The 22686-nt window shown below is 31.9% G+C and overlaps 2 protein-coding genes across 2 annotated transcripts in view; one reads left to right on the top strand and one right to left on the bottom strand.

Annotated features, from left to right (window-relative positions):
• Positions 1-22686, top strand: part of LOC148301407 (low density lipoprotein receptor adapter protein 1-like) — a 291630-nt gene that overhangs the window by 171799 nt on the left and 97145 nt on the right. The window lies entirely within an intron of this gene.
• Positions 5414-22686, bottom strand: part of LOC148301417 (uncharacterized) — an 84471-nt gene continuing 67198 nt past the window's right edge. Inside the window, exons 3-4 of the mRNA XM_088273357.1 lie at positions 13725-14555; positions 5414-7356 (exon numbers count right to left, since the gene is read on the bottom strand). Of these exons, the coding sequence (XP_088129483.1) occupies positions 6973-7356; positions 13725-14555 (1215 nt within the window). The 3' untranslated portion in view covers positions 5414-6972. The remainder of the gene's footprint in view (positions 7357-13724; positions 14556-22686) is intronic.

Here is a 22686-nt window from a genome sequence, read left to right on the forward strand (position 1 = left end):
TTGTCGCACATTCTTCTGAGAGATCGCATTTCGACTGCATTCAGTCTACTTTCATCCTTCTTTTGCCAACTCCATGTTTCACTTCCATACATTAGAGTTGGAACCAGGACTCCGTTGTGCACTGCCAGTTTAGCTTCCGCTGATACGTTTTTATTTGCTATCATAACTCTTTTTGTCGCACATTCTTCTGAGAGATCGCATTAGTTACTAGTTAGTTGGTTAGTTAGTTAGATTTGACAAAGTTCATTGTAACTTTGTCGAATCTATTGTAATTCGAATAAGTCGAGAGCATTGGCTTTCTTTTATATTTTGTACGAGAAAGCACCCGCAGAGAGTTAGTTATAACCCTTTCTGTGCCAACCCATTTTTCATGTCCAGCTTCCTTTATTCCCGGACAAGGGACGAAAGGTTATATCGTTCATTTTTCACAACAACACCTTATTCAATTTTTTTCTTATTTGTCAAAAAAGCTTTTTGTTGATATACTTTTGTTTAACCTTCACACGAAGTGCTTCAAAATTATGCAAGCTTAAAAGCAAGGGGTTAGGAAGACCCCAGTCCTATGTAGAGTGTATTTTTTCAGAGGTTTACAAATCTCTCAGAAGAATGTGCGACAAAACGACGTATGATAGATGTTCGAATAGTAAAATAAGGAAGGAATGCAAGGCTGAGATAAGCATTATCGATAAAATTAAGAAAGGTGTCTCGAGATGGTTTGGACATGTAGAACGAATAAATGAGGAAAAGACGGTAAAACAAATTTATGAGGTGAATGTTTTTGGAAAAAGGAGCAGAGGACGAACAAGAAAAACTTGGCACGATCAGGTATTCCGAATACTTGAAAGTGGTCAAGTTAGTAGTCGTAATAATCGGGGGGTGTGAAGAGGAGATGCATGAACGTGGAGGAGACGAAGAATGTTTGCAAAGACAGAGGGGTGCGGCGTTCTAGTCTCTCTGCCTAACCCTGTGGAGAAGTGGCGTGATGGTTAGATAGTTTAAGTAAGTTTAAATTGATGGTGGCACCCGCCGAGTGGCATGTGGCGCCATCTTGTTGAAACCTTTTTGGAACATCGACTTTTTGGAACATCGACTTACATGGATCTGGCAGATTTTGAAAGTAGGCGACACTTTTGTTTCTTCTTCTTCTTCTTCTTTGAAATGGATTTTCACCCATCTTGGGTGTTCTAGCCAGTGCCTGTTATTAACATATGTTTCGCCTTGTATTATAATTTTAAATCTGCATTAATATCGAATTGTAAAAATACAAATATGTCTCAAAAAAATGTATCGAATCGCTTTAAAGGTTATCAATTATGGAGTGAAACATTGTTTTAAGGGGTTTTCAAATCCCCCTCTTAGGCCAAGGTAGGTTAAGGACCATTTTTATTTGTCCTGAAATTACATGCAAAATACAATGGTCTTCAGAAAGACCGTATGCTTGTTGTGTGTAAGGCATGTGGGTATGTTGGTGACACATTGGTGACAACAACATAGCCACTATCATGAGATACCCACATAGTCTGATAAGGGCATTCTAGATTTGTATCTCCTAGTAAACAGTCACTCATTTAGAGCTACCTCTTCTTCTTGGCTCCAACCCAACTTATCGTGTTTGTAGACTGTTGGGGTCAGCTCTCCTCGTCCTCAGGTTGTAGGTCCTTCTATCCTGGACAACGTCACCTAGACCATGGGTTTGATTCATGTTATCTTTCTGCAGCATCCATGAATTCTTTGGTCTTCCTCTAGATGTCTTTCGAGGAGAATCCACGGCGATTACCTGATTCACAATATTTATCTATTTATTTATTTTTCAAAACACATTTAATACAAAAGTCATATATATATATATATATATATATATATATATATATATATATATATATATATATATATATATATATATATATATATATATATATATATATATATATATATATATATATATATATATATATATATATATATATATATATATATATAATAAAACCCTTATCCGCACCCAACGGTGCATAGGGCACTGCGTCATATAAACGCAGTGTTATCTTGATCGTTTACACATGAAGGAAGGGTGATCAGCCCTCCGCTTCAAGTACCAGTCCAGGATAATATTGAATAAATATTACAGTGAAAAAATCACTCATATTTTTTCTTACCCCCCCTGGGAATCGAACCCGGGTCCTCCAGAACGGTAGCCGAGCGTACTGACCATTACACTACTAATATATATATATATATATATATATATATATATATATATATATATATATATATATATATATATATATATATATATATATATATATATATATATATATATATATATATATATATATATATATATATATATATATGTATATATAATAAAGTAACCATAAAGATTTTAAAATAATAACCAAAACTAATACATGGCAAAATATTATTATTTTATTATTGTTTTTTTTTACAAAAATGTTAAAAATACAAGTACAAATAAAATATTAGTATTAATATGCCTAGTGCACGTTTAACCTCAGCTCGTAACGCATGTTTGTGCTGAAACCTTTTGTGCATGTTGGTCTTCGGGTCGACCAAAAATGGCATGTGTTAAACATTTTGTGTAGTTTTATGTGTGTAAATAGTGCTAAGGTAGTGAAGGGTAGTATTGTTTGCATGGATATTAGTGAGCGTCCTGACGAAGAGACGGGTACGTCTCGAAGCCGGTAGACGTAAAAATCTCGGTGCGTGGTTACATGCTAATATTATTACCATTTAAAAAAATAATAATAAGTTAGGTTAGGTTAGGTTAGGTTAGGTTAGGTTAGGTTAGGTTAGGTTAGGTTAGGTTAGGTTAGGTTTTGAATTAAAAATATATTGTTCTTGTTCGTATTATTTATTAGTCGAATAATTTTTGGCAATCGTTAACAATATATCAATTATTATATTAAAATACGATAATATAAGGATTCAATGAGTAATAAAATTTATTTTTAATTAGTCTTTCTTAGCGAATTTAATTAGAATATACAATTTAATAAACAGGATAAAATCTCGATTCAACGCCTTAAAAAGTTGCATAAAGATTTGTTTACTGTGGAACCTCTCACAACGAGCACCTCCCATAACAAGTGATTCACATAACGAGCAAATTTAACATTTTGAGCGTGTCCAAATTGCCATTGTTCACAAATCTAGATGACCTCCAATTATAGGAGTTATTTTTCATATTATTGTTTGATTATCATCAAAGATAATAAGGAAGAATATGGAAGTCAGACTTCCATATTCTTGATATAATATAGATACTTCCATATGAGATGTCAACAAATAATATGCAAATAAAATGTTGAAAAATTTACTCCCTTACCAGCTACAGAGAAAAGGCAAGTCCCTTTTCACGACATTCACTTGTGAGCCAGTCAAAACATTTTTTTTCGTTTAACGAGAATTTCGCTTTACGAGTAAAATTCTGAAACGAATTATGCTCGTTATGAGAGGTTCAACTGTATATATATATTTATATATTTATGTATATATATATATATATATATATATATATATATATATATATATATATATATATATATATATATACATATATATATATATATATATATATATATATATATATATATATATATATATATATATATATATATATATAACATAACATTTTTTAACACAACAGTGGGTAAAATAATATATACAATATAATAATATATCCTTAAGTATGGAGTTGGCAAGGAAGGATGAAAGTAGACTGAATGCAGTCGGAATGCGATCTCTCTGTGCGGCAAAACCATGTATGGTAGATGTTCCAATAGTGATATAAGGAATATAAGGATACGGAAAAACAAATATATTAGGTAAATGTAGTTGAATGATGGTGTACAGTGCCCTATGCACCAATTGGTGCGGATAAAAAATTAAAGAGGGAAACGTGATTTTATTTTTGGCATTTTTTTAAGATGTGATATATTATGTTTTCTTTATAGGTCTTAATAGTTGTAAGACATAGGAACACAGATAATATTGTACTCTAATTTATTGCATAGTTTCACGAGTAACCTGCTCCGCGCGTATTCACTGTATTGTAGTATTTAACGTTAGAAAAAGGTCCCTATTTTAGAGTGAAATTGGAGGACTTTAAATGATTATAATTCTGTTTCTACAATAGTTATAAGACATAGGAACACAGATAATATTGTACTCTAATTTATTGCATAGTTTCACGAGTAACCTGCTCCGCGCGTATTCACTGTATTGTAGTATTTAACGTTAGAAAAAGGTCCCTATTTTAGAGTGAAATTGGAGGACTTTAAATGATAATAATTCTGTTTCTACAATAGTTATAAGACATAGGAACACAGATAATATTGTACTCTAATTTATTGCATAGTTTCACGAGTAACCTGCTCCGCGCGTATTCACTGTATTGTAGTATTTAACGTTAGAAAAAGGTCCCTATTTTAGAGTGAAATTGGAGGACTTTAAATGATTATAATTCTGTTTCTACAATAGTTATAAGACATAGGAACACAGATAATATTGTACTCTAATTTATTGCATAGTTTCACGAGTAACCTGCTCCGCGCGTATTCACTGTATTGTAGTATTTAACGTTAGAAAAAGGTCCCTATTTTAGAGTGAAATTGGAGGACTTTAAATGATTATAATTCTGTTTCTATAATAGTTATAAGACATAGGAACACGGATAATATTGTACTCTAATTTATTGCATAGTTTCACGAGTAACCTGCTCCGCGCGTATTCACTGTATTGTAGTATTTAACGTTAGGAAAAGGTCCCCATTTTAGAGTGAAATTTAAAGACTTTAAACGATTTTTTTATGAAAGTACGCATATTAAAATGTATTATCATTGATAACATGACCCTAGGATTGAATTTCAGTTTGAAATACCCCACAATGAATGATTCCGAAACAACCCTAAATGACCTTTCACTTCTACCGGACGCTATTCTTGTGGTATTGATTTTAGCACCTCTTAACCCTACAGTAGCTGTTCATTTATGAATACCGATGCCAAAAAATGTTCAGAATATAACCCAGAGTTGAGAGAGAACCATAAATCATACAAAATGTCATTGAAACAAGGCGAATTTACCCCCTTTTTGCTGTATAATTTCAGTGCAAAAAATGACAGTGATAATTTTATTAGATTTATATTATCCACTGACACTTCGTGATGGAATTGCATTTTTAATTTATTATTAGATTAAAACCAATATTTTTAGCTTTTCCACTTTTTTATTTGACCAGCGACCGGGTTTCGTCGTTACCGACATGATGATGTCGGTAACGACGAAACCCGGTCGCTGGTCAAATAAAAAAGTGGAAAAGCTAAAAATATTGGTTTTAATCTAATGATAATTTTATGTTACTTTTACTAAGAAACTTATACCTGGAGCATTTGGATCGAACATCTATCATACAACGTTTTGCCACACATTATTCTAAGGGACCTTTATATAATTCTTGTTATTTTTTTGAAGAAAACCATACAATTTTAACCTTTCCAGGAGTACAATAATTGATGTCCGACTTTCTATGGGGAGTGGTTTTAAAACGTTAAATATATATTTTTTTAAATAAAAATACTACAAAAAATAAAAAATATTCTTTGTATTAAGATAAAAATTATGTAAAAATAATTTAAATAAAAAATCTCTAGGTTTTATTTTATGACAAAGTTAATAATAATAATAATAAATTTGGATAACTTATATAGCGCCATTTTCGTAAAATAATACCTCAAGGACGCTTCACTGTGAATGAATTGGGGAAAATATTATGGTGGAAACGATTTAGCAAACAAATTTGTTTTTTGTCTTTTTCTAAAGATCATCTCAGTCTCACTATTTCTAACCACTGGTGGAAGAGCATTCCACGCCGTCGGTCCTGCAAAAGCAAAGGCACACTCGCCAAATTTAGTGCGTTGGTAGCGAGCTGGTAAGATCACTTTGCCCATTGCAGATGTTGTAGCCGATGGAAGCGTGAGACGTCTATCAACCAATTCATCTGGAATACACAGCTCCTTAAGATACTCTGGAGCCATATTGTGTATTGTTTTATACATGAGTAGGCAGAGTTTATACTCAACCCTTTCGGGAAAGCGTAACCAGTGGAGTTTGTGAAGTAGTGGGGTGATGTGACTGAATTTAGCAATTCCAAAAATCAGTCTCCTTTACAAATATCCACAGATGTCATTACTACACAAATTACATCGTACCAGCTGACAGGTAGACTTGGACGTTCATTAACGTCGATACTCCTTCGATGAAAATTCGCACTGGCGTTCATTTACGTCCATACTCCCGGAAAGGTTTTAAGAGATCATTCGCTTCTGAAATATTTATATTTTTACTTAAACCCTATTAGTCAGATATTGACAAAAAACTTACGTTTATTTAGAATTTTCAATTAAAATATAACAACATTTTGAGTGTGTCCATATATTTGTTCGAAAAGATTTCTCAATCCAACATAGATGGCTGTTGTGAACTTATATGCACTGTGTCATGAGATATCTAGGAGTTTCAAAAATTTTAGTAGCGTGGTTGAAAAATGGTGAATGTTACACGTGTGTAAAGTGATCACTTAACCGGTCCATGAAAGGTTTATTGAGCCCTGTAAACACCCAGACTTCCATATTTTTCTTCATCTATGTTGAGATGTCGGTTTCTGATCTTTACTTTAATTAAGATTTTGATAGAATACAGTAAACAGAACAGATTTGCATTTCAAGGATTTTTTGTGCAATATTGGAAATGTAACTTTTTGGTGAAGCCCTCTACAATTGGCGTTTCCACCGCGATGCCGATAGAGGGCGCCACGTCCGCGTCTTACAAGATGGCCGCCGAGCTGTCACTTTGCCCGCCTTTTCTTTCAACGTCAAACAAACGATAATATACATAAACAATATGAAAGTCTGGGTATCTTTAGAGAAGTAAAATGCTACATTTCATATATTTTTATCACTGGAGCGAACAGGCCATAGGCGTGTTTAACAAATGGTCCAAGATAACAGGCGTTCCCGCCGCGATGCTTATAGAGGGCGCCACGTCCGTTTCATCCAAGATGGCCGCCGAGCTGTCACTTTGCCCGCCTTTTCTGTCGACATTGCCACTTTGCGCGGCGTTTTCTCCGCAACCTTGGGATTTCTTCTCGTCCTCCGCGTCGCTGGGCATGTCGACGGACGTCTGCCTGGAGCTGGTCTCGTTCTCGTAGTAAAACACGTCGCACGACCGATTTGCCGACGAATATTGGTCGCACGACGTGTCCTCCGCGTCGCTGTCGAGCAGGCTTAGAGAGATGTCGCTCGTTTCGCTGTCGCTGTCGTCGCATTCGAAGTAATTGCACTGAAAATAAACAGAAACGAATGATTTATTAAAAGCAAAATCATTGTCAACTTTGTGGTATGGTATAACACAGTGTTCCTCAAACTTTTTCTGTTCAAGGTACACCTCCCAAATTAAGAAATTTCAGAGGTACACAAAAAAAACAGTGTTAATTTAATATTGACTTATTATCAAAATACAATGCGAAAACATGATATATTATAACAAGGTTGATTTCATGTCTTCACAAAACTAGACTTTTTTCCGCGGCACACCAACGAATAACCACGGTACACCAGTGTGCCGCGGCACACTCGCACAGGAACAATGGTATAACACACTCCCTATCATTCATCATTCTTTTAATGCTAAAATACCACTTATAAACACTAATTCGTGATTACCGGTTTCGGAATAATCATTCCATCATCAAATCAAATGTCAGTGGTATTACACAAAGTGAACGATGAATGATAAGCAAAGTGTTATTTATTCATTAATATATTTATTTCATCACATACATTTGAACATTTTTAGTGTGTTCACAAATATGTTTTTTTGTAAGCAGCTAGGTCAGTGGACGAAATAATCCCGGATAGAACCCGGGACCTCCAGCACGGTAGCCAAACGCCCTGACCACTACACTACGGAGGTGGACAATAATTATTTACTTTTAATTTAAATTTTCAGATTTTCTAGGGAAATTTATATTGAGACAATTCTCATCTCTCAGCTATAGTAAGAGTATAGTTTTTAAACTTTATAAAATGAAGCAACTTTGTTATAACCACTTTTTTATTATTTGTACACTTTAACCTACCGGTTTCGACAAGAACCTTGTCATCATCTGGGTTTATTAAATTCTAAAACGTTAAAAACATTAAAATACTCATATTAATTACATTCTCTTACCGAAAACTTTCACACTCCGTAAAAAACCCTAAATTTAGGATTTTTCTAAGTTTTATAAGTGTGTGAAAGTTTTTGGTAATTAAATTTGAGTTTTAATGTTTTTAATGTTTTAGAATTAAATAAACCCTGATGATGACAAGGTTCTTGTCGAAACCGGTAGGTTAAAGTGATCTAATAATAAAAAAGTGGTTAAAACAAACTTGTTTAATTTTATAAAGTTTATAAAATGTGCCACAAAGTATTTGCGAAAAGCATTCAAGAAATATAGTTTTTAAGAATAGGGGTGGCAGTTGAATGGAAAAGTAAGAAGAGTATAGTTTAAGGGAGTAGAAATAGGGTGAAATGAAGAAGTTAGTGAAAGAAGTCCTTTTGATGTAATCATAGAAAGATAGATGAGGACAGAACACGGAACATGCCCTTAAAACCGTCCGGTTTTAGGATCAGATAAGTTTCTCGAACTTTCAAATCAGATCCGATCTTATAACGAATGTAGAAGGATTTTTTATTTATTTATTTATGTATAATTAAAAAATATAAACACAATGTCAAACTATTTCTATACACTTAATACGATCACAACGAAGGTTTGATGGTCCCAAGAATTAACAGTAAATATGGTGTTGTTTTTGCATTTTGATGAAAGGGTATTGTTTAATATATTTTTTTTAATATACTCAATATTGTTCAAATGGAGAAAAAACCTTCAAGTTTTACCTAAAAAAATCTGTTGCACAATAAAAAGTTCAATAAGTGGCATGATATTTATTTTTAATACATTTCATTGTATTTTAAAACTTAAAAAACGATATCCTGAAAAATCAAGTTTTTTGATGAATAACGTTATTGAAAAGAGTGAGCGATATGTTACATATTACAATATATAGTTTTTTTTTATGAAATTTGCAGTAGAAAAAAACTTATCCGCCCCCAATGGTGACCCCCCTGAGCATTGAACTCGGGGTTTCTAGCGCGGTAACCAAATACTCTGACCACTACACGACAAACGCAGCTTATTTAAGTGTTCTTTAAAATATTAAAAGTCTCAAACGTGTTTCATCGCCAACAAGTTTGAGAAACAGTGATCTATTTCAATCTCTATCAGGGTTGCCACACTTTGAAATAAATTACCTATCACCTTGATAAATGCACCTGATCGATAACCCTGAAGAAACGTCTGAAACACTACATTACTCAATGTCAATACCATTCAAATAAGCGAGTGTTTCATAAAATGTTTCAAACTTGTTTTTCGGTGATATCCAAGCAACTGGAGAATTCTAATTTTTCAACCAATATCTTTAGATTTTCACTTCTGGTTTTTTACTAAAACGATTTAAGGTATGAAGCATATCATGTAACCGCTTCTTTACCAAGACTGATTAATACCAAAACACTATCAATTAAAAATATTTTGACGGTTATGTAAAGGATCTTGGGTAGATCTCAAAAAAAGAGCATACAAGATATTATTTTTGACATCTCATCAAAGATGAAGAAGAATATGGAAGTCTGGGCATTTACGGGGCTGACAACCGTCAAAGGCTGGTTTAAGTGATCACTTTACACACGTGTAACATTCACCAATTCTACCCATTATTGACAATAATGGGTGATAAGTGATCACTTAAACCAGCCTATGACGGTCGTCAGCCCCGTAAATGCCCAGACTTCCATATTCTTCTTCATCTTCTATATCATATATATATATATATATATACATATATATATATATATATATATATATATATATATATATATATATATATATATATATATATATATATATATATATATATCGGTCAGCACGCTCGGCTACCGTTCTGGAGTTTCCAGGTTCGATTCCCAAGGGGGGGCAAATAAATATAAGTGATTTTTTCACTGTAATATTTATTCAATATTACCCTGGACTGGTACCTGAAGCGGAGGGATGATCACCTTTCCTTCATGTGTTAAACGATCAAGATCATTGCATTTATATGAAGCAGTGCCCTATGCACCATTGGGGTACGGATAAGGATTTAAAAAAAAAAAAATATATATATATTTATAAATAAATATATATATATAAATATATATATATATATATATATATATATATATATATATATATATATATATATATATATATATATATATATATATATATATATATATATATATATATATATATATATATATATATATATTTATAAATAAATATATATATATAAATATATATATATATATATATATATATATATATATATATATATATATATATATATATATATATATATATATATATATATATATATATATATATATATATATATATATATATATATATATATATATATATATATATATATATATATATATATATATATATATATATATATATATATATATATATATATATATATATATATATATAATATATATATATAAATATAAAGGGTCCGCCAAATAACTTTTTTTTTTCAAAAACAGGGCGCAAAACATCGAGTGTAGCTTCGGCTGTGTGGCACGTAGCGCCGTCCTGTTGAAACCAAATGTTGCCAATATCCTCCTCTTCAATTTTTGTGAACAAAAATCCGTTCAACATGGCCCGATAACGATCGCCATTGACTGTAACGGCCACTCCTTGCTCATTTTCAAAGAAAAATGGCCCAATTATGCCTCTGGACCAAAATCCGCACCAAACAGTGACTCGTTTTGGGTGTACCGGCTTTTCAATGTATGCGTGCGGGTTTTCTGTGCCCCAAATACGACAATTTTGCTTGTTTACATACCCGCCAAGATCAAAATGAGCTTCATCCGAAAAGATAATTTTTTTGGCAAAATCGGCATCTTCTGTAAGTCGATCGCAGGCCCACTCAGCGAAGCGAAAACGCATTGGATGGTCAGTTGGCTTCAACTCCTGAACCAATTGGACTTTGTATGGCGTCATACCAAGGTCTTTATGCAAAATTCGTCTCAATGATGTCTCCGAAATGTTCAATTGTTGAGAACGACGGTGAATTGATGTTGATGGCGCTTCACGCACACTTTCTGCCACAACATCGATATTCTCGGGTGTACGCACTGTTTTTGGCTTTTCACGCTTTGGTTTATCGATGAGGATGAGTTTCTTTCACTTTTTTCACAAGATAACGAACATACGGAGCTGACGGTGCTTCTCTTCTTCCAAAAACCGTACGCAATTTTCGCACACATTCTGCAACATTACCATGATTTTCAAAGTAATGTCGCAATATTTCCCAGCGTTGTTCAAGCGTATACACAACCATATTCGCTCAGCGGAAGGATAAAACTAATTATCTGTCAAATCAGACATGAGCTAAGTGTTACCATTCACGAAATAAGCACTAGTTGAAAAAAAAAACTTTAGATGGCGGACCCTATATATATAAATATATATATATATATATATATATATATATATATATATATGTTTATGTATATATATATATATATATATATATATATATATATATATATATATATATATATATATATATATATATATATATATATATATATATATATATATATATATATATATATGTATATATATATATATATATATATATATATATATATATATATATATATATATATATTTATATATATAAATATATATATATATATATATATATATATATATATATATATATATATATATATATATATATATATATATATATATATATATATATATATATATATATATATAAATATATATATATATATATATATATATATATATATATATATATATATATATATATATATATATATATATATATATATATATATATATATATATATATATATATATATATATTTATATATATATATATATATATATATATATATATATATATATATATATATATATATATATATATATATATATATATATATATATATATATATATATATATATATATATATATATATATATATATATATATATATATATATATATATATATATATATATATATATATATATATTATATATATATATATATATATATATATATATATATATATATATATATATATATATATATATATATATATATATATATATATATATATATATATATATATATATATATATATATATATATATATATATATTTATATACATATATTCTCTCAATTTTATCGATAATGATAATCTAAGCCTTCCTTCCTTTTATTATCATTAGAACATCTGCCATACAGGGTTTTGCCTCATTGAGAGGTCGCATTTCGACTGCATTCAGTATTTCAGTATTCTTTTGCCAACTCTATGTTTTGCTTCCATGCATTGAGAGTTGGTTCCCAGCGTAACTAAATACAGCATGCGTACATATCCGAAATTTCAACTACGAACATATAAAACTAAACAAGCTTCCAGCTTTAAAGTTCGATGTAATTTTATCGACTTTTGAGAACTTTCAAACATAAAAGCTATAGTCGAAATAACCTCTGTTTCTCGAAATGCTGAAATTATTTATTACCATATTAAATTAAATTCTTGCGCGAATTTTCCAAAACTAACGCCATCTTGTAAATGAAATTTAATTAAAGACGTCTCCACATAGATGATGAAGAATATGGAATAGTCTATAGACTGGTTAAGTGATCACTGCTTATGATTGACAACCACACTACTCAATTTTTTGGAACCCCTACATATGTAAAAAATCACATGACGCTTAATTTGTAAGGTTACTAGAGCCATCTATCGTCGGTTTCAGTAAGCTTTTGGTTTGAGAAAGTAGTTTAGTTTAAAAAAGGAGTTTGACTTCCAAAAAATTAGTACATAGTGTTGTTGTCATCATGATGGATGTTGCAAAGTGTGTAAAGCGATCACTCAACTAGAGTCAGCTCCCTAGGTGGAGAATTTGGAGTCCACAAACTGTCTCCAGGCTTTTCTGTCGGCTGCCAGCTCCCTTGCATCCTCCAAAGTCAGATCCGCGTCCCGAAGTTCTGACGAGAACTGCCGACGAATTGTCAGCAGTGGTCGTCCTGGGCGGCGCGAACCTGCGCTTGTAAAAGAGGCAAGCTTGATGGTGGCTCTCAGGAGGCATGCGGAGTACATGGCCAAGCCAACTGAATCGCCTTTTCTTGACGACAGTATGAAGGCTGTCTGGAGATCGGATTTATACTCGGTGAATACCAAATGCCGCGTATACAATGCCTGCATTGCTCCTGTTCTCTTATTCGGCTGTGTAACATGGCACCTTACAAGGGCCCAGAGCAGCCGTATACTAAGCTTTGAGAATAGGTGTCTGCGGAGAATTTTAGGCGTGCGGTGGTTTGACTTTGTGAGGAATGAAGAGATAAGGCGTAGGACGCAGCAAATCTTGGTCACAACTGTCGTCATGACAGGTGGTTTAGCCCTGTTAATATCTAGACTAACAGATTCTTTTTTTTAAATCTGTATTGAGATGTCAAAAAAAGCATTTGCAGACATTCAGGCTAAGATTATTGTCAACTAACCTGGCATTCAAGACATCTGCAAGAGTCAGTCAGTTCGCAGGGATATCCAAGAGCTAGAGACGCCTCTCTGTAGAGCTCTTCACTGGACTTTCTCCTCCTCCATCTCGCGATGTCCACCATCTTCCCTGTGGTCCATCCTCCCAGAAACCCGCTCACAATCCTCCTCAGGATGTCGCACTTCTCGTCCGAAAACCCTCGTTCCTTCACTAGGTTCCTCTGTAAATTGTGACTCGGCTTTTCGTCGAACTTTTCGTCAAAGTCACTTTTGTCTTCCTCCTCAAAAGATACCTTGTTCAGGTCCAAGTTTCTTCTACGTTTCAAGTCTGCAATGCTTTCTATGCTTGTGTCATTTTCGCTTTTTGTCTTGTATATGTCTTGTAAGCTTATCAACAGTTCTTTTCTGTCAGTAGGTTGATTGGATATCACGTTTTCTTTCACGATCTCTTCTTCTACATCTTCATCTTTATCAAACCTTTCTGATTCTTCAACGTCTCTAGTTTTAACATCTGTATGTTTAGCTGTTCTAATAGCTTCTTCATTATACATAACGGTCAATTTCAAGTCTTTAAAATCACTTGAGCTATGTTTATTTGTTTTGTATATTTCTTGATTTTTAGCTTTGTATTCGATTGGTGGAGGATACCCACTCAAGTGACTACTTTTTAGATCTACAAGGGTTTCTGGGCGAAGGACAAAGTTATTGCTTTCAAAATTTGTGGATGTGCTTGAGCAAAATGGTTTCTGGCTGCTTGCTTTGCTCTTCGTTTCGGGAGTTTTGTTGACGACGGCTCTTCCGGCAGGAGAGCTGAATATATTTCCGACTCCAATATCCTGGAATAAAAAAAAAAAATTAAAAAGAAAACTCGAGATAACTTTGTTTGAAGTTTGATTATATATTGAAAGCTGTCCCAACGCCTTCCCAGATCTGATACAAAAGCATCAATGCTTCCTGACAGACCTTCTCTTTCAAAGCAATTTTTTGTGTCCGCCTACGTGGTGTTATAGATACTATGTTTAGCTACCGTCCTGGAGGTCCCGGGTTCGATTCCCAGGCGGAGTGAACATAAATGTTAGTGATTTTACACCCTTATATTTATTCGAAATTACCCTGGACTGTTACCCGAAGCGGAGAGCTTTTTTTTAGATGGAAATTGCACTTATTAATTACTTTGCTTATTATGTACAAGGTTTATAGATCATTTAGTGGATTTTTATTTCTTCTAACTAAATATATACATATATTTTTATTTGAATCTGTGTTGGGAACAGGAGGGATGATCTAGTGTGGGCCGATCATGAACATCTCAGCATTTGCTCATTGCAGAAGCGGAGGGCTGATCACCTTTCCTTTATGTGTTAACGATCGAGATAACACTGCGTTTATATGATGCAGTGCTCTATGCACCATTGGGTTGCGGATATATATAAATATATATAAATTTATATATATATATATATATATATTTATATATATATATATATATATATATATATATATATATATATATATATATATATATATATATATATATATATATATATATATATATATATATATATATATAAATATATATATTTATATATATAATAAAACCCTTATCCAAACCCAATAGTGCATAGGGCACTGCATCATATAAACGATTTGATCGTTTACACATGAAGGAAAGGTGATCAGCCCTCCGCTTCAGGTACCAGTCCAGGGTAATATTGAAATAATATTACAGTGAAAAAAATCACTTGTATTTATTTTACCCCCCCCCCCGGGAATCGAACCCGGGACCTCCAGAACGGTAGCCGAGCGTGCTGACCATTACGAGACACTGACAGAGATAGAAGACAAATATAAAATATTTTTAATTTGTCTTCTATTGAAGTGTTTTAACATATTTATCCACAAATGTTTTTCATCAAAATCTTTTTCGTATTTCCCTGAATTTCGGATTTTAGAGTTTGGCCAGTATTTGGGTTGAAATCCCTTAGTGACTTGCCCGAATTAGGATATGTTGGGTGTACCAAATCCGTCTTCCTTAGTGGAAAGCCTCTGACAAGGGATCATTGAAGGATAATCCTGTCCGGAGAGTGTTTTTAGGAAAGAGTCTCTCTTATCTTTGCGAATAATCTATGCGACTCAAGAGTATCCGATCGATATATATATATACTACTACTGCTACTACTACTACCATCACGCCGTTTCCCCGCAGGGGCAGAGAGGATGAAACGCCACACTCTTCTGTCCTGACATACACTCCTCGCCTCCTTCACACCATACATCTAGTCATACATGCCCTCCGATTACGCAGACTTTTGACACCGCCAGATTTTAGGTTCTGATCTGATCGTGCCAAGTCTTTTTCGGTCGTCCACGTTCTGTTTTCCCTCTCACATTCGCCACATATATTTTCTTAGTCATTCTCTCGCTATCCATTCGCTCCACATGTCCATACCACCGCAAAGAACTCTTCCTAATCTTTTCAATTATTCCTCGTTCAGCCTTACATTCCTTTCTTATATCGTCGTTTTTAATTCTGTCATACAATGATTTTCCACACATTCGTCTGAGGGAGCGCATTTCAACAGCGTTCACTCTGCTTTCATCCTTCCTTTGCCAGTTCCATGTTTCGCTTCCATACATTAGTGTCGGTACTAGCACGCCGTTGTGAACCGCTAGCTTGGCTTCCATGGACATATTCTTATTCCCAATCACTCTGTTAAAAGCACCATTTATTCTATTCCCTGCATTCACTCTTCTCTCAATATCCTTATCCACTTTTCCATCCCTTGTGAACATGCTTCCTAGATATAAAAATTCTTGCACCTGTTCTAGGGATTCATATATATATATATATATATATATATATATATATATATATATATATATATATATATATATATATATATATATATATATATATATACATATATATATATGTATATATATATATATATATATATATATATATATATATATATATATATATATATATATATATATATATATATAAATATATATATATGTATATATATATATATATATATATATATATATATATAAATATATATATATATATATATATATATATATATATATATATATATATATATATATATATAAATATATATATATATATATATATATATATATATATATATATATATATATATATATATATATATATATATATATATATAAATATCTATATATATATATTTATATATATATATATATATATATATATATATATATATATATATATATATATATATATATATATATATATATAAACGGTATTTTTGTCCGCACCGTATTGTAATGGTCACCACGCTCGTCTACCGTTCTGGAGGTCCCGGGTTCGGATAAGGATTTGAATATGAAGAATACCTACGGAGATGTAATTAAATTAATTAATAATTTCACCCGAGAACTTAATAAAAATTAACAAACCACCCAACCAAAACCAGTGTAAATATTTTCCCTGGCAACCTACAAAGTCATCCTTCCTCAGCGCCATCTATTATTAAATTTAATTAAATCGAGTCAACATTAATGTGACCACAGCGGACCACCCTTTTTGGGCATATTGACTTACTCCACTTGTGCCCACATCCGGAGGGAGAGTGCTTAAAAGTCGGCGCGGAGAGAGGCTGCGTGTGCGGGCGGCTCAAAGCACAAATCGCTCACTCCTTTCAACAAGGTCATATATAAAAAAATCGTCAATTTTCAGTTGTGCATGTTTTTGGAGTGCCCAGAAAATGTACTATATCCCAGCAAAAGCGGCATATTTTTAACTTAATATTTACCCGCTACAGGGCAGAAAGTGTTGTTTTTGCACTTTGAAGAAAGGGTATTGTTTAATTGTTTTTTTAAATACACTAAATATTTTTCAAATGGAGAATAAACATTCAGGTTTTACCTAAAAAGATCTGTTGCACAGTAAAAAGTTCAATAAGTGGCTTGATATTTATTTTTAATACATTGTATTATATTTTTAAACTTTAAAAACGATCTTCTGAAAAATCAAGTTTTTTGATATATGACGTTGTTGAAAGGAGTGAGCGAAATGTTTCATATTACAATAATTTAAATATTTTTTAATGAAATTTGCAGTAGAAAAAAATTTATCCGCACCCAATGGTGCACAGGGCACAGCATCATATAAACGCAGTGTCGTTCCTTCATGTGTTAACGATCTCTTGATAGTTAACACATGAAGGAAAGGTGATTAGCCCTCCGATGTATTGAGATAAATTGGACATGCGTTGAGATGGTTTGGACATGTGATGAGATGGCTTTGACATGTGTTGAGATAGTTTGGCATATGTTGAGGTGGTTTGGACAAGTGTTGAGCTGGCTTGGACATGTGTTGAAATGGCTTGGACATGTAGTGAGATGGTTTGGATATGTGTTGAGATAAATTGGACATGTGTTGAAATAAATTGGACATGTGTTAAGATGGTTTGGATATGTGTTCAAGATAATTTAAACATGTGTTGAGATAAATTGGACATGTGTTGAAATAAATTGGACATGTGTTGAAATAAATTGAACATGTGTTGAGATAAATTGGACATGCGTTGAGATGGTTTGGACTTTTTTTTTTTTTTAGATGGGAATTGCATTTATTATTTACCTTGCTTATTATGTACAAGGTTTATAGATCATTTAGTGGATTTTTGTTTCTTCTAGCTAATTAAATATGTTTTTGTTTGAATCTGTGTTGGGAACAGGAGGGATCATCTAGTGTGGGTCAAATAGGAACTTCGATGGTTTGGACTATCTATTACGTATGAGACGGAGAGAGTAGATACGATTCATCCTACTCTTTCATTCAACTGCCGGGTGGATTCGGAGAAGGAGAAGTGTTTCACCATTTCGTCTGATCCAGACTAATTCACCCTACCGCGTCAAAAAAAAACCACTTAAAAAATAAAACAAAAAGAGGGGAAAACCTTCTTTAGATTCATGAACGGAAAATTTTAATTCCCTTGCGGATTTTCCGTTTCGTATGGAAGGAACGTAGGCAGTGTAGCAGGATGACCTTTCGGAAAATATTGACCTAACCTAAATTATCGAAAACTTCATGGGAGAAGCGACCTAAGTCAAAAATGACCATTAATTATTTTGATATTAAAAATATAAAAAAATTAAGTTTTCTCAATATTTTACTGACTTTTATGTTAAAAAGATAGGGCAAAACATCGATGTACCCATATATCAATATTTAAAACCCGAATGTGAATGAAGCACGGAGTTGGCAAAAGAAGGATGAAGGAAGACTGAATGCTGTAAAAATGAGTTATCATAGATGAAAATGTAAAACTATATGATAGATATTCGAATGATTCATTCAATTTTCAATTTTTTCAATTTTCAACAATTAAATTCATTAAATTTTTTATTTTATAAATATTTTTTAATCTGTCGTTTATGTTTTGCAGTCATGTCTTAAAATGAGTAATGGAAATTACTCATCGGGAAAATTATAATTGTGACTTATGTATATAATATGTTTTTGAATGAAATAATTATGTTATAAATTATAAGGAAAGAATGCAAGGCTGAGATAAGCATCATTGGCAAAATTAAGAAAGGTGTGTTGAGATGGTTTGGACATGTGGATCGAATGAGTGAAGAAAGAATACAAATCGCTCACTTCTTTCAACAACGTCATGTATCAAAAAACTTGATTTTTCAGGAGATCGTTTTTATAGTTTAAAAATATAATGAAATGTATTAAAAATAAATATCAAGCTACTCATTGAACTGTTTACTGTGCAACAAATCTTTTTAGGTAAAACCTGAATGTTTTTTCTCCATTTGAAAAATATTTAGTATATTATTTCGAGAAATAAAAACTAGTTGGTTAATAAAAATGTGAGTGGATCAGAACACAAAGTATTTTTATTTCTCGAAATAATATATCAATATGATCCACAAAGTTAATGCTTTCAATATTCAAAACATAATATTTAGTATATTTAAAAAAATAATTAAACAATACCTTTTCTTCAAAATGCAAAAACAACACTTTCTACCCTGTAGCGGGTAAATATTAAGTTTAAAATATGCCGCTTTTGCTGGGATATAGTACATTTTCTGGGCATTCTAAAAACATGCACAACTGAAAATTGACGATTTTGATATATGATGTTGTTGAAAGGAGTGAGCGATATTAGTAAAACAAATTTATGAGGCGAAAGTGGTTGAAAAATTTACCATCTTCAAGTATTTTAAATACTTGAATGCGGTCAAGTCAGGAGTCGCCCAATGTCAGGTCGTATTCCTTGTAAAAGCCCAAACTTTCATATTCTTTTTTATCTATTTGGGATGTCAATAATATAAACATTTTAGACTTATACCATTTTTCATTCCAACAGAACTTTGCAAGGCAAAATCCCTTTATAACTAAGGGTACCTTAAACTAACCTAACCTAACTAATTCACCAAAACAAGATGGAGTGTGTACTGAGTACATAAAAACGAGTGACCCAAGCACTAGTTACTAGTGTAAATAATTTTGTTGTTTTTTTAAATTAAATCTAACCAATTAGCCTCTTCCACAGGGGTAGGCAGAGAGAATGGCGTCAAATATCGCTCACTCCTTACAACGTCATACATTTAAAAAACTTGATTTTTCAGGAGAACCTTTTTAAAATTAAAAAATATAATACAATGTATTAAAAACAAATATCAAGCCACTTATTAAACTTTTTACTGTGCAACAGATCTTTTTAGGTAAAACCTGAAGGATTTTTCTCCATTTGAAAAATATTTGCTATATTTAAAAAAAAATTTAAACAATACCTTTTCTTCAAAATGCAAAAACAACACTTTCTGCCCTGTAGCGGGTAAATATTAAGTTAAAAATATACCTCTTTTGCTGGGATATAGTACATTTTCTGGACATTCCGAAAACATGCACAACTGAAAATTGACGATTTTTGATTTATGACCTTCTTGAAAGGAGTGTATTAAGTGTATAGCGATATAATGTATTTTGCATTCTAAAAGCAGTGTTAACTTTGTGGTATGGTAATATAACACAATCCTTATTTACAATGTTTTGAGTGTGTCCAAATACTTGTTCACAAATCTGGATTATCTCCAATTTTTAGGAGTTATTTTTCTTTTTTTTTTGACTTCTCATCAAAGATGAAGAAGAATATGTAAGTCTGGTGATTTACGTGGCTGACGGCCCGTTTTTCATGTATGTGATTATAATCCAGGATTCGGACCTCACATAATAATAAAATACTTTCTGCTCAATAAAAAGCTTCTTTTCATCTCACCAATAGATGTCTCCAGTGAAGTTCTAATTCAAGAACAATGTTTCAAAATTTGTTCATATATATGGAACTTCCAAGAATTTGAGTAGTGTGGTTGTCAATAATGGGTAGAATTGGAGAATGTTACACGTGTGTAAAGCGATCACTTAAACCAGCCTATGACGGTCGTCAGCCCCGTAAATGCCCAGACTTCCATATTCTTCTTCATCTTTGATGAGATGTCAAAAAACACTATCCTTATCATTCATCGATCACTTTGTGTAATACCAATTTAATAGGCACAAATTCGTGACCACCGGTTTCGGAATAATCATTCCATCATCAGATCATCAACATGAAATTATTAGGGTCTGACATTTAAACAGATTACACTTCCCATTCTTCGCCATAACACATCATTCTTCAGTAATTCCTTATCTGTCCAAGCGGCCAAACTATGGAATGAATTACTTCTCCGCGTAAACAAATGCACCTTCTCTAATAACTTTTAAGAAACGTCTGAGACATTGCTATCTATCATTAGAACCCTAACTGTCCATCAAACCTCCTCCCTCTACCTCCTTCCCTAAACTCACTTCTTCCTTTGCCTTCCCTATTATCATCAATTTGTAATTTATGTTTTTTTAAATGTTCAAGTACTATCTACCCTCTGATTGCAAACAGCTATATATGGTATCAAACGTTTTGACCAATATCACTAGTCTGTTTTTGGTTGGTTTGAAGATATTGCTTTTGACCAATAAACCCGCAAATGTACTTATTTATTTTCTGTACATGTAGTTTAAATAATTAAATAAATAAATAAAATCAAAGGATGCATGTCAGGACAGGCTAGAGTGGCGTTCTATCCTCTTTGTCTACCCTTTCAAAGAAGCGGCGTGAAGGTAGTAGCAGTAGTAGTATTATTATAGTGATAAATATTTATTTTGATTTTTTTCAGTGAAATCAGCAAATAAATATAAGGAAAGGCAATTTCACCAAAATTCCTACGAGTCTCTTGAAATCACGATCCAAACGGTAAAAAATAATATACACGTCCATACGCTTAACGAATAATGTCGTATATCCAAAAAAATTATATAAATTAAATAAAAATATATAAATTAAATATAGTAAAGAACAACTCCACTATAGTGTCCTAGGACAAGCAAAACACATTTTGAGCAGTTTTTAGCACAATGGCAGCGCCATATGTTGAATGTAACAGAGACACACGAGCAGAATGTAACAGATACAAGTAAATTTCTTTAAACAGTAGCTAAAATAATTTATACCCACAAGCATTGGGAAAGTTAATACTTTATATGTGTTTATGTATTTGTTTCTATTCGATTGTTCCAACCCCTGACGTAAAAGTGTGTGTATGTATTTATATATATATATATATATATATATATATATATATATATATATATATATATATATATATATATATATATATATATATGTATAAATATATATATATATATATATATATATATATATATATATATATATATATATATATATATATATATATATATATATATATATATATATGTATAAATATATATATATATATATATATATATATATATATATATATATATATATATATATATATATTATATATATATATATATATATAAGTATATATATATATATATATACATATATATATATATATATATATATATAT

The sequence above is a fragment of the Brachycentrus maculatus genome, unplaced genomic scaffold (assembly GCF_059751285.1).
Source record: "Brachycentrus maculatus isolate JH-2025_06_01 unplaced genomic scaffold, ASM5975128v1 h1tg000566l, whole genome shotgun sequence".
Lineage (NCBI taxonomy): Eukaryota > Metazoa > Arthropoda > Insecta > Trichoptera > Brachycentridae > Brachycentrus > Brachycentrus maculatus.